The sequence below is a fragment of the Anastrepha ludens genome, chromosome 3, assembly GCF_028408465.1.
Source record: "Anastrepha ludens isolate Willacy chromosome 3, idAnaLude1.1, whole genome shotgun sequence".
In the NCBI taxonomy this organism is placed as follows: Eukaryota; Metazoa; Arthropoda; class Insecta; order Diptera; family Tephritidae; genus Anastrepha; species Anastrepha ludens.
Window position 1 is genome coordinate 129772045 of NC_071499.1, and position 13458 is coordinate 129785502.

Below are 13458 nucleotides of genomic sequence, written 5' to 3' on the forward strand. Positions count from 1 at the left end.
TTTATTTAAGGGCTAATTTCAACTCCTAAAGTTTGTTTAGTTTTGCTGTAAATGCAACAATGCGCTCTTATCGATTTCACAATACGTCATTCCACTGCCGTTCGTAGAAGAAGCAGAAACAAGCTCACAAAGTGGGATTGCGGAAAGATTTTTCTACTCCAAAAGTTTTCAATTTATTAGAGAAATACTATCAATAAATAGTCGTTTTTACAATAACTCGAATGCAACTCTAAACAGTTGATAAAAGGATGTTAATAAAAATTTGAAAACTTGATTTGATTGCTAACTCGGCGTGAAAAAATAGCGGTGCTTCTAATACGGCATTGGTTTATTGTTGATTGGATTTTGGAAAATAGTGCTGCAGAAGGAGGCGCGGCTGCAACAGTGGGCCTAGAGTGGCAGAGCAGTAGCGGTGATTGGGTCGCAAAGGAACGCAATGCAGGACTGATGTGAGTGCATATGCATACACATAAATGAATGTGTTTATGCGTGTGGGTTTGTATTGAAGGAAAATTGTAATAGCGCCCACCGTCGAGTGGGTGGGGTGCGTGCATATGTGTGTGCCCACGGGTGATGCAGTGAAAATTGAAAGTGCTCAATTGGGTCCGAGCAGCACAGCGCAGCGCAATAGTGGCAAGACGACGTAGCTGCCCAGCTTTATACGGACCGGGCAGTGCATGTTAAGACGCAGTCCATTTCACGCTCGCTTCATAGACAGTATAGTAACAATGCGTTGCAGAGTTATCTGCTATATTCGTCATAATTTGAAGTCAACGCTGCCTGCGGCATTGTTAGCGCCGCCGCAGTCGTCGGCTTTGTCACTACGTTGTTAAATATCGTCGCCACATCGTTGTTTTCCGCTGCTTGCTAATATAGTCTAGTGGTGGTCGTTCAAAGTAGTAGACATCATAAGCGCGTTGTGCTGCATTCACTCAGAAAGAGTTGGAGTATTAAACAAATAAACGAACGAGGAGCAAGTAAACTTGTAGAAAAAAGTGCAGAACGAATAGACAGCAACGTCAGCGTCGTTGTTCCCGTCCATGGCGGTAATTTTTTATTGCTTGAATTAAATTTCATTTATCGCTGAAGTGCAGTTTTTGTAATTGTAAAAATTTATTTGAAAAGTAAATGTGACTTTAGTTAGTACTTTCGTCGGGCGCGATAATTGATGTTTGTGCGGTGGTGGGTTCCTATGCGCTTTGCCCGTGTAAATTACGGCGAGTTAGAGGTACACAATTTGGAAAATAATTTTTTTCTCAACATATCTTTATATGTGTGTGCGACACGCTGAGTCAGAGACTTAACGCACTTAAGAAGTGATGATTAAACGCAGTGATTTTTTGCTGTTTCTTGCATATAGTACCGTCCTGATCGGTGCAATATCCTGTAATTCTCTCGTATTAAATGCAGCCGGCTGCGTCTGCCACCGCCCACATGCCTAATTGAGTTTATGTTTTGCCCGTGTTAGACCGTCTAGACGTAAAACTTCAGCTACGTTCCCCTAAAGAAATCTAGTTATAATGTGTGTATGTGTGTGTTTGCATCCATACTTCACACTGACGAATTAACGAGCGTTCATTCATCCATTTCATCCCTACTCCTGCGACATACCACAAATGTCTGTCTTTGAACGTCAGGTCGTCGCAAAGCAACTCCGCGCTGGCCAATGCTCTTAGCAGCGACGTCACGAAAACGATGAGAAGGTATGTGCACGGTGATTTTATGGTAAACAAAGGAAAGAAAATACGTATAGTAAGAAAGTACGTCAGAAAGCTCACTGTAAAACTAAATTATTTGTTTTAACATTTATAATATTTTTCCGAAAAAACGGATAAAATATAAGAACAACAAAAATTGTTTTATTTTATTTTAAATAGTTTTCTTCCGATTAGAATAACTAATCAGGGGGCCAAAAAGCGTGGGGAATTACTTTTTTTAATTGGCGGCCTGGACGTTTCCAGTGTCTCGTTACAATCCATAAAACGATTTGCCTTAAACGGAAAATGCATATTTCCGAAAAGATGGGTACATAAAAACCAATCCAAAACCAATCAAGTATGAAATAAAAATAAATAAAGATAAATTTATGCATTTGAGGTGCTGAATTCCAAGTTCGCCTTAATAAAACTTGATTATATTTTAAAACAGTTCAACAGTGATCAAATTGAACGGGACTTTATTCTACCTAATCTATTTCGTTCTCTTCGAAGTAATCCCGTTCCAATTTAATACATTTACAACGATTTTACCAATTTGGTTTTCGGAACGGATTTTAGCCACATAAAAAAAATTGTTGTTGTAACAGTACAAGGTATTCCAAAAAAATTTCGTGGATTTCTGCTGCAGGGGAACATTCGTCTATAAACAAACAAAATAAGTAGATTTTAATTGTATTTCCTTAAAACATTATGAAAAACACTGTACTACGCCGCCGCGGACGCCAAAGTTGAAGCGGAGCGCAATGCAGGCATTAATGTTGCTGTTCCAGCTGCGCGTCGCTCACTAGCACTGTCTGGTGCCTCACCTTCTTTTCCGCTTTTTCATTTCCTTTTTCCTGTGGTGCTGTCTACCGTTCGTTGTCTGCTGTTTGTTACTGCTGTTACTTTTGTGTTGCATTTTATAATTCCGATTGAATATGAAATTCTTGAGTTGCCTTGAGCTTTTTTGACATTTTAGACATTTTAATTGTTGTGTATGAGCTTTTGTTGAGTGTATCTATGTACATACATACATTTCTTGTCTATAATTTGCATTGTTTTTTTTCATTTCACTTAGCCATAGATGCAAATTTTTGCTCCTATTTTTTCCAGTTTTTACGTGTCGAATTGGTCGCTATTCATCACCATTGACTGACTTGTTTATGCTCGGTCGCAAAGGCAAAGACAAAGGCATGCCATTGAACACATGCATATATGCATACATACAATTCCTTTCCATTAAACTAACGTCATCGTTAATTCACATTTAATCACAATCTATTAATAACGAGAGTATCAAATAAGCTGCATAAATTCGTGCTAACATTTTGTATTTGTGTGCTGTCGTCATTGTGAGGTGTCATTATTCGCATAATTCTGTGTATGCTAATCACTTAACAATTTTACAGCATTAGCTTGTGTACCTCATCTATTACTTAGTAATCAGCAACAACACGTGCCAAAGCGTATAAAAAATCACAATTACATTTATACATATTTACTACGTGTTAGCTGCTCAGCGCGTATTTGTGTGTGTGCTCTGTTAACTGGCACTTTTCATAATTAATTACTTAAAATATTATTGTAAACAAAACCAACATACATACATAGTATACCGTCAATATAACAAATACATATTTACTAAATCTGCTTTGGCTTGCAAACTATGGCAGATTTAATGCGTTTGGGGAATGTGGATGTTGTCATACAAAAAGATAAACTTGGTTCACTAACTGCCGGTTTGGATGACGGTAATTTAGCTGCATTCGGTTTAAGCGCACTGATGGCTACTGGCGGTATTGATTTGGGTGATTTGGCCCAGGAATTAGATCAGGATGAGTTCGACGGCCCAAATATGTTGAATGGTGAGTTGAAAAAATAATTAACTTAAATTAACTTTAATATCTAATTTACTAATTTAAAGATTTATATTTTATTGAGCGCATGGGGCGTTAATGAAATAATATTCTAATATTTTTCGTTTTTCTTCCTTTGAATAAAAGCCTTTGGAGATATAAAAGTAATCGCGTAGATATTTGCCATAAGAGTCAATAAGGATCAATATGAAATCCTCGTACAAATGAATGTTGAAATATAAAAAAATATTGTACAACCTTGCGACCCCAAACAAGAATAATCTTTGAGTAAACTCACCTGTAAAGGGACACGAGTTGATTTGAGGTTATGCCTTAATCAATTAAGATGCGCCAAGAAATTCAAGTTCTCAACTGATTGTAAAAGTTTAAGTTCAATAAAGATAAGACCACTTGTGAACTATAACTTCCAGTTAAACTAAGTCCAAACGCCCAATTTTTCAGTCCTAAACTCAATTTAAAAATTGACCACAGTTAAATTAGCACTTAAAAACTGGCTCTAAAATAAAATAAGTTTCTTTATATGGGTAAAAATTATTATTAGTGATTAATCTAAAGAGTAATTACTTTGCTCAGCACATTTTAATAGCATACAAAATTCTAAAGAAATTTTTGTAAAATGCCTTAACCAGATATAAAACTTAAATTGCTCCGATTCATCTGGCAGCGGATTATCACTATGATTTGAGCGTATGGTTACCACCAAACATTCTCTTGGAGTTTCTAAGATAAATGGGCAGAGACGAAGTTTGTGTAGATAAGCGGACAAAATGATCTTTAAGCCACTTACCTAATCACCTCAATCTAAGTTTTTGTTCTTGTTGCAGCCTCACTAAGCCTTGCCTACATCGGTGCCTCAGTAAGTGTTGCTATTAAGGTCACCTAAGTGTAGCTCAGAGAGGTGGGATGTTAGATTAGTTGGTTTGAGTGGACATATGTATGAAAATAAATATGAATAGTTGGTCCCATAGAAAGCCTTGTTTTTTTTTCAAACGCAACTCAGAAAAAGAAACGTATTAAAAACTAATCCCGTCTTTTATTTTTATTTAAAATCTTTAAATTTTGTTTTTTAGAATGATAGATATACTAATTACTTCTAATGCGCAATTCCAGGTGAACGTCCTGCTATAATTGCTCCACCGGAGAGTGAATGGTACCACGGACGTTTGGACCGTTATTCAGCGGAATCTCGTCTACGTGGGAGCAGCAAATTGGGCAGCTATTTAGGTAAGAGATAGAAAAAATGTTGGATTAATAAGTAGTGAACCATCAAATATGTATTCTATGTATATATATTACGTTTGTATATACGCGGCCGGCGTAGCCGAATGATCTGCTGCGTGACTATCATTCGAAAGTGCGTACGTTCGAATCTCCGGGCAGGCAATGGAAAACCCCGGAGTGTATTTCTGCCATAAAAAGCTCCTCATAAAAAAATATCGATTTGGTGTCGGCTTAAAACTGTAGGTCCCTCCGTTTGTTGAACAACATCAAGACGTACACCGCAAATAGGAGAAGTTCGGCCAAACACTCAAAAAGGGTGGTAACGGTGTGACGATTACTGCTTCTAGAAAGAAAGAAAGAAGAAGAAAATATTAAACTTAATGCACATGAAATGTTGAAAATTTTATAAATTTTTAATTTAATGTATTTTTTTTTCTAACTGGATCAAAAAGGTAGAATGGGTAATGTAAGTTCGGAGATTTCTTCCAAATAATTTTTTTTTTTAGTTTTCATAATAACAAAACCGCAAACCGCCATTTTTTTGTTTTAATTAATGCTTGTTTTATCTATTATTTTCAGTACGTGAAAGCGATCGGAAGCCTGGCTCATATGTATTAAGCTATTTGGGGCGCACTGGCATTAATCATTTTCGGTGAGTAGCGTGTATTTTAAATGCTCCAAAAAATAATAAATACCATACATCTTCATTTTTAAATTTTTAATATTTATTTTCCTTTAATTCCCAGTATTACTGCTGTGTGCGGTGATTTTTACATTGGTGGTCGCCAATTCGTTTCATTGAGTGATCTCGTCGGCTATTACACATCATGTAGTGATTTGTTGAAACGTGAACGCCTGCTCATTCCAGTGCCACCACCCGAACCGGTGAATGATAAGAAACGTGTGGTGGCGCACTTGCCCTACACCAAAATGGCCGACACCGATGAGTTGAGTTTCCAGAAGGGTGACATATTTTTTGTACATAATGATATGGGCGACGGTTGGTTGTGGGTAACTGCTCATCGTACCGGAGAGCAGGGCATGATTTTTCGTGAACTAGTCGAGGATTTGGATCCGGTAATCGATCCGAATACGGTGTTTCCATGGTTCCATCCGAATTGCACGAAGAATGAGGCTGTCGATATGTTGGTGAAGGGTGAGTGAGAAATTTTAAGTATGTTTTCGTATAAATTTATTTTTGTGTAAACAGCCGGTCCAGGCAGCTTTCTGGTGCGCCCCAGTGATAACTCGCCTGGCGATTATTCGCTTTTCTTCCACATCAACAATCAAATTCAACGCTTTCGCATTGAGAAGAAAGGCGTGCGTTATCTGATGGGTGGACGAACATTCGAGTGTCTGGATGCAGTGATCAATCGCTATCGCAAAGAGCAAATCGTTGAGGGGCATTCGCTCAGTCATCCAGTAAGTGCATTGACTTCACTGCCATTTATATTATAAGTTTTAAATATTTACTTACAAATTTACATTCTCTTAGGTGGTGAATGGCTCGCAGCCCGAATTCAATCAGCAGTTCGTTGTCGAGAAGGCTGCAGAAAAAATATACGCCACACTGCGCGAATGTCGTGATCAAATCGGCTTGAAGAAGATTAAAGGCATCAAGCATCATGGCCATTTGTTTAAGAAGTCCGATAAGACAGCTAAATGGAAGCAACTCTACTTTGCACTTATCAGCGAGGGCAGCGAAACGCATCTTTGCTTCTATGACAATCCCAAAAAGACTAAACCGAAAGGTCTTATTGATCTATCGTGCGCGTATCTCTATCAGTGCCATGAATCGCTATGGGAGCGGCCATATTGTTTTCAAATAGTCGAACGCGCACTGCCGTGCTTGGCCAACAACACTTATCTCTGCGCGACACAGGAGACCTACGTGGAGTGGATCAATGCGCTCAAAGCGCAATGCAGTTCGCAATTCAGTCGCGCGCAAATCAAGGTGCCGTGTCTGCGTGAGTTGCGCTGCTTGAATTTGCATGTGTTGGAGGCGCATAAGCTGCCATTTAAGCTGGTGCCACATCCGTACTGCAGCATATCGCTAAATCAAGTGAAGGTGGGCAAAACGCGCGTGAAAATTGCACCAGATCCAGTGTGGGAGGAGGAGTTCGTGTTAGAGTGAGTAACTTGCTTGACTGTGAATACTTTTGTATTAATTAACCATTTAATTTTCCCGCCTACAGCGACGTGCCGCCCGATGTGGTTTCGCTAACAATTACGCTTGTATCGCGTGGCAAACGCGGCAAGGACTCTGAAGTTGCTGAACTGACCATCGATTTGGCTAGCTTGAAGAACGGCCAAGAGACGGAGGGGTGGCATCAGCTTACCGGCATGACACCAATGGGTGAGTGGGGTTCGTTGCGTTTGCGCATGCGTTATCTAGACGACTTGATTATGCCCTGCGAGGAGTACAGTCCGCTGCAGGAGCTGTTGCTGGAGCCGGAGCTGTGTGTGGTGAAAGCTTTGGCTGAACTTTGCCACAACGATCGGGTGCCTCTCGCCACTGCGCTGCTACGCGTGTTCCGCCATGAAAAACGTGAGACGGAACTGATACGCATACTCTGCCAGGCGGAAATAGCACGCGAAAATGAGACCACCACACTTTTCCGCGGCGCTTCATTGGCCACCACATTAATGGATTTGCACATGCGGACCGAATGCACAGGTTTCTTGAATGCCGCTGTTTCGGAGACGGTGCAACGCATCCTCGATAGCAAGCAATCGGCCGAATTGAATCCCACCAAGATGGATGTGAACGATGATGCCTGCTCCAATGCAGAATTTCTGCTGCAGATACTCGACTTGGTGACGCATTCGATTTTTACCTCTCCCGAGGCATGCCCACGCAGTGTGCGCTACATATGCAATTGCTTGCAGAAGGCAGTAGTGGCAAAGTGGCCTACTGAACGTTTGGTGCGCACGCGCGTCGTCTCTGGCTTCATCTTTTTGCGGCTACTATGTCCGGCGCTACTCAATCCGCGTCAATTTGGCTTGGTCAGTGAGACACCGCCAACAATGGCAACACGTTCGCTCATAATGGTGGCCAAATGTCTGCAAAATTTAGCCAATCTTATAGAGTTTGGTGGCAAGGTGGGTAACGGCGGGTTATGCAAATACCACTTACATATTAATTTGTTTTCTATGTGTTTTCGTTGCAGGAACAATACATGGAGGTGGTCAATCCGTTCATATTGAAAAATAAAGAGCGCATGATTGTCTTTCTCGATCAATTATCATTGGTAACAGATCCAAATCCGCCGCCTGGCATGTTTAGCGAACAAAATTCCAATCACATTGTGCAGGATACTGGTGAGCAACATAATTAAGCTGCATATAAACGAAATATGTATTTAACTGACATTTGCTGTCACCATTACAGGTCGCGAACTGGCCACTCTCCATCACATTTGTGTATCTTACTTGCCCGAATTGCAAGGCCTCTCGAATATACTATCCATTAAAAAACTGGTAACGGTCACTGACATGCTGACAAAACATAAGCTAAAATATCGCGAAAAGATTAGCTAAGAAGATAGTCACTAAGCTGAGAATCCCTGGAGCGTGCCATCCAAACAGCCGCAACACAGTCAGTTTCCACAAGTCAGTCATGTGTCAGTGAGTGTGGCGCTAAAGCAAACCAACAACAAGTAAAAAGCAACACCAAACAACAATTATTTATACAATAACAACAACGCTAATCATATCTTATAAAGAAAAGCGCGGTTAAATGGGAGATCCTAAACAGCATATGCTGTTAAAACAACAACAACAAGATCATAAACCTTCACGTAGTATTTACCCAGAGAAAATGTTGCCGAAATCAGTAGCGAACGCCAATTGTCGCACACGTAAAACCAATAAGCATTTGAAGAATTTAGTAGTATTTTCGCTGGTACATCCAATAATCAACTGTTTTCCATGTACGTAATAGAAGTGTTTGGGAAATTAACACAAGTGAATAATTTGCTCTCAATTTCAGTCAAAGAAGGTAGTTAAGGCAGAGCTGCAGCTAAGGAATTTGCTTGAAAAATTAGTTGTTTACTTGTAAAGTTGTTTTTTCTGCTATGGCGGAGATTATCTTGAACTCAAAGAATGTTTAGCAATATTAACGTGATTTTTTCATTTTGTTTTCCGTTGGTTGTGCAGAATTGCATTTGTCAGAACTCGTATTTCTTATTTTCGTATCAAACATTGTATGTATAAATAATTAAGAAACAAAGCGATACTTCAACTATGCCACAAAGCTCATTAATTACGGTGAATATTTTTTATGAATTTTTCAGGCTTTACACAACGCAAACAGCCTTTAAACATTCTACCATTTAATATTGGCTTTCAAGTGCATGCCTGTATTTTGTTCAGCAGCAAGATCCGAACTATCGCTACCAGCCTGCTTTTTTCCATATGAAATATTCTGCACTTTTCTTAAATGTGCATTTGGCTTTGCGTTCTCTATTTTAGTTTAGGAATTGGTGAAAGCGTACAGAAATGAGACGCATATACTATTTTTGTTTTAGATTTGCGTTTTTAAAAATATATATTTTGTTCTTAAAACTGTTTTTGGATTTCGTGTTTTTTTTTTAATTTACTTTTAATTATTTTTTCCTAGTTTTATTTCTCGTTTTTCTTTTGTGCGCGCATTTTTTCAAACAAAAACTCGCTCTCTGCTTTATTGCTTTTGTTTTTAAAATAAATACCTATATACTCAAGCATATGAATGTTATATAAATATATTCTTATACATATTACACACATATAAATGCGTCTTCTTTTATAATTATATACAGATATAAATAAATAAATGATATCGGCTAGAAAGTGTAAACGGTAAAAGTGCGTAGCGAAGCGAGGAAAAATATAACTATTTAGCTTTAAACATTTTCAATTATAAAAAAAAATAAAAACCAAAAAAAAAAAAAAGATAAAAAGTGAAATAAAAACAATATAATAATAGAAAACTATAACTAAATAGTCATTTATTTGTATCCTAGTCGAACTTATATATATACATGAATACTGATTTGTTTCCTTTAAAAGCAATTACCGTAATTATCATTTATGTGTGAAACTCAAATTTAAGTATGTAACAATAACAGAAAACATACATGTGTACTATATGTATGTATATTAATTAAAAAATAATAAGTAAACGCAATTATTAAAATCTCTAAACAAAAATACAACAGCTGATGAACAATAATAAAAGCGAAATATTGGAATTGCAATTTTCTTAGTGCATTACAAAGTGCGCATACCATAAAACGACATTGTGTTTAAAGTAGCACGCGCCTGTGCGTTTTGTTGTTTTTTAGCTTAGCAATTTTTTTTTTATATATTTTTTATTATATTTTTTTAAATATTTTTTTTAATATGTTTTTATTTTTATTTTAAAGCAGCACGCGTCTCTCTGTTTTTTTAGCTTATCAAGTTTTTATTTAAACATTTTTTTTTGAAAAAAGTTTTTACATATTTTTTTATAAACTTTTTTTATAATTGTTTTATATATATGTATATTTTATAGTTTTTTATTTATTTTTTAATATTTTTATATAATTTTTTTTTTTTTTTTAATTTTTGCATTTGTATATATATCATCAAGACGCACACCACAAATAGGAGGAGGAGCTCGGCCAAACACCCAAAAAGGGTGTACTCGTGTATATACAATATATATATATATATATATATTTAATTTTCTTATTTTTTTATATATTTTAATTTTTTTTGCATATTTTATTTTTTTAGTAATTGTTTTTAGTATTTTTTTAATATTTTCTTATTTTTTTAACCTTTTTTTTCATAAAGGCTTTCATAACAATAAAGCTATTATATAAACTAAAACCAACGCAGCACTCACTGGCTTCGGATGCTTAGCAATTACGTATTCATGCCTCTTGTGGTATACGACGGCTGCCATTCGGGGAATGCAATTCGAATTGATGAGTTTTGATATCCCCTTTTGCGGTCGACAAACCTGCCGCTGAAAAACGGTGGATAAAGCAGTTCGCAGATTTACTGCAATCCAATAATCGCGATCGACACATAGTTGTTGTTGCTGTAGCAGCATAAACATTTCTCATACATATACGGGGAATGCTGCTGGAGTGGCAGTCCTTGGCCGGATATATATCCGAGTCGTTCCCGTAACGCAGAACTGCCTGTCGTGTCGCAGCAGCCGCCATTGTACTGGATGGTATTCGTGATAAAACAGTTGCTGATTTAAATTACGTGCAAATAATTGTGCAGAACATTTCGCAACAAGCATGTTATTTGGCGTTTGTTGCTGTTTCACTTTCCGTTTCATTACAATTTAAATACGCGGCAATTGTATCCATTTTCCGCAAGATTCTTTGTTGAAATCTTAAATTAAGCGCAACTCACCACGCGGCAAAGCGTCATATCAACCTTTTGGCAGATTCCTCTAAGCGAGTAGAAAAAGTTGTCAAGTGACGGGTGCCGTAAAACCGAAAAAACTAAAAAAGTGAAAACGAGTTCGAACCGGATTTGATCGTACGAATAGTAGCGGTGGAATATACATGATTTATAATTTTTGCTTTCATTTTTATTCTGCATGAATAACGGGTTCATAGTACGATTGCCGTCGGTTCAATCCCTACAGCTGGTATCTAAAATTAAGAAACTATATAAATAATTTATTTTAAATATTTATAATATTAGTTTCAGTAACCAATTTTAGTCAGAAGCGATAGATGGCTACCCTAGGGTCGGCGCTGTTTTATGCTAAATTCTTATTGAAAGGCGACACATCTTCGCCTTGTCGGTGATGGATTTTATCTTGTAGATTTTATAAGATTGTACAGAGCTCACTGCCCCACCCCATAATACGCTACTTGTCCGTGACTGCTTATTTATTAGGAAAAACTTACTCGCAGCTAACCTCCATATCTGAAGGCAATTCATTATCCGCAACCTGTGACCCGTCCGATAGCCTACAACTCAACATTCTTTTATTATTCCCCAGTTAATAATTGCGCACTTTTTCTTATATGTAGCGTCGAAAGTGCCATCTTCGAATGCATTTCTGCCGCAAAAAAATTCTCGTAAAACCAAATGTCTATCAATCTTGTATTGGCGACCGCTGTACAATCAGAAATTAAGATGAGCAGGGCATTTGGTGTTCAATGTGTAGACGGAAGTTTTTCAAAAGATCTTCAGGCACACTGTGCCTCACTTTTTATACTGTAACCTAGTTTTAGCTATCCGTGCTTCTTAAATATTTGCCGCGCGCGGGCAGCATAAAGAGGTAGGGCACTCGATTTGTAGCGGAAAATTAAGAAACAAATCAAAGGTAAAAAAAACAATCACTAGAACCTTGGCTTGTGTGTGTTTTAATCTATTATTATTTTATTTTTTCATTAATGCCTTTTACTTTTCCGTGCAAAATTTTAAACCACAATATTCAACCCAACTCAATAAATTGTACTCAAAATGTTTTTTTTGTTTTTTAATAAATATGTATACAAAGAAAACTTAATTGAAATCAATATTGAAATAGTAAAGCGGACAGTTTATCAACAAATTCTATAAATACAGTGTGTAGCTTAGCGCATTTTATAAACAAAAAATATCGATACAATTAAATAGCAAATTTACAAAAACAATATAAAAATAAAGGGAGCAACAATAAATAAGCAGCAATGGAATTGAAGCGAACATATTATATTTAAAATTTGATTGCTTCGACATGATGAATTTTTACAGCGAAAACAATGTAACCAAAGGTAAAAGTGAAACAAATAATTATGTATCCCAATAATTTTTACACAACTACCAGGAGAAAGTTGGTAAATGCTAATTTTTTACGACTTTTTTAACGCTTTATGTGTCTCTTTTAATTAGTCGAACAAAATTTTTTTATTATATTTTTAATTTATTTCGATTTTATCAATTTTTTATTTATTTAATCTTTATTTTATTTTAACTTATTTCATCACATTTATAATTTAAAATTTTCAGTTGAACACTCTTCTTTATCCTTCTTTGTTTTACTTTATTTAATTTCAGTTGAATTTAATTTTTTTAACATATTTTAAGTTTTATTTTTTACGTTAATAATGTGGAAATATTATTTGTTAAATTTAATTTTAATTTATTTAGTTTTTATTTATGTATGCATATTTTCGCTAAAAATAAGACTCTGATCTGGTTCGCTATGGACCAAAATGGTTCCTGCGTGGCTTCGGCCAGCCAGTATAACCTAACCTAGTTTTTTATTTTTATTTAATTTTTTTTATTTTACTCTCTTAATTTAAGTAGAACAAAGTATGTAAAATACTTTATATTAGTTAAGCAACTTTTTCATATTTTTTTATTGTATTTTACTTTATTTTGTTAAAATTTAAAAAATTGTTTTTTTTTTCATAAAATTTTAGTTTGATTTACATCTAATTTTGCTTAATTTCTTTTCTTTATCTCGATTAACATTGAAAGCCAAACGTTTTCTCCTTACAAATCCACTTTTAGGATAGCAGAAGGTGAGAGGAATCCTACAAACACACCTCCTAAGAGTTGCTGTCAATAAAAACCGAAATATATATATTTTTCAAATTAATAAAATATAAAAATAAAAATGAAAATAAAAAATATAAAAAAGTGAATAATGAAACAAGCGAAAAATGCTGCTCCTAAAC

The 13458-nt window shown here is 36.2% G+C and overlaps 1 protein-coding gene across 6 annotated transcripts; it reads left to right on the forward strand.

Moving 5' to 3' along the window:
- The first annotated feature begins 101 nt into the window (after positions 1–101).
- Positions 102–9727, forward strand: LOC128859235 (ras GTPase-activating protein 1). 6 transcript variants are annotated; one of them, XR_008454116.1, is made up of 12 exons: positions 102–449; positions 2811–2888; positions 3371–3562; positions 4685–4798; positions 5375–5447; positions 5542–5951; positions 6006–6217; positions 6291–6925; positions 6991–7897; positions 7966–8116; positions 8187–8727; positions 8787–9727. XR_008454116.1 is itself a non-coding variant. In XM_054096065.1 (11 exons), the coding sequence occupies exons 2-11, from the start codon at positions 2861–2863 to the stop codon at positions 8333–8335; spliced, it is 2871 nt and encodes a 956-aa protein (XP_053952040.1). In that variant the 5' UTR covers positions 102–449; positions 2811–2860; the 3' UTR covers positions 8336–9727. The 6 variants fall into 6 exon arrangements, 5 of the variants coding, with proteins under 5 accessions (XP_053952040.1, XP_053952043.1, XP_053952041.1 ...); XM_054096065.1 differs by having other exon boundaries at positions 8187–9727; XM_054096066.1 differs by lacking the exon at positions 102–449 and adding an exon at positions 459–1046 and having other exon boundaries at positions 8187–9727.
- Positions 9728–13458: the final 3731 nt, after the last annotated feature.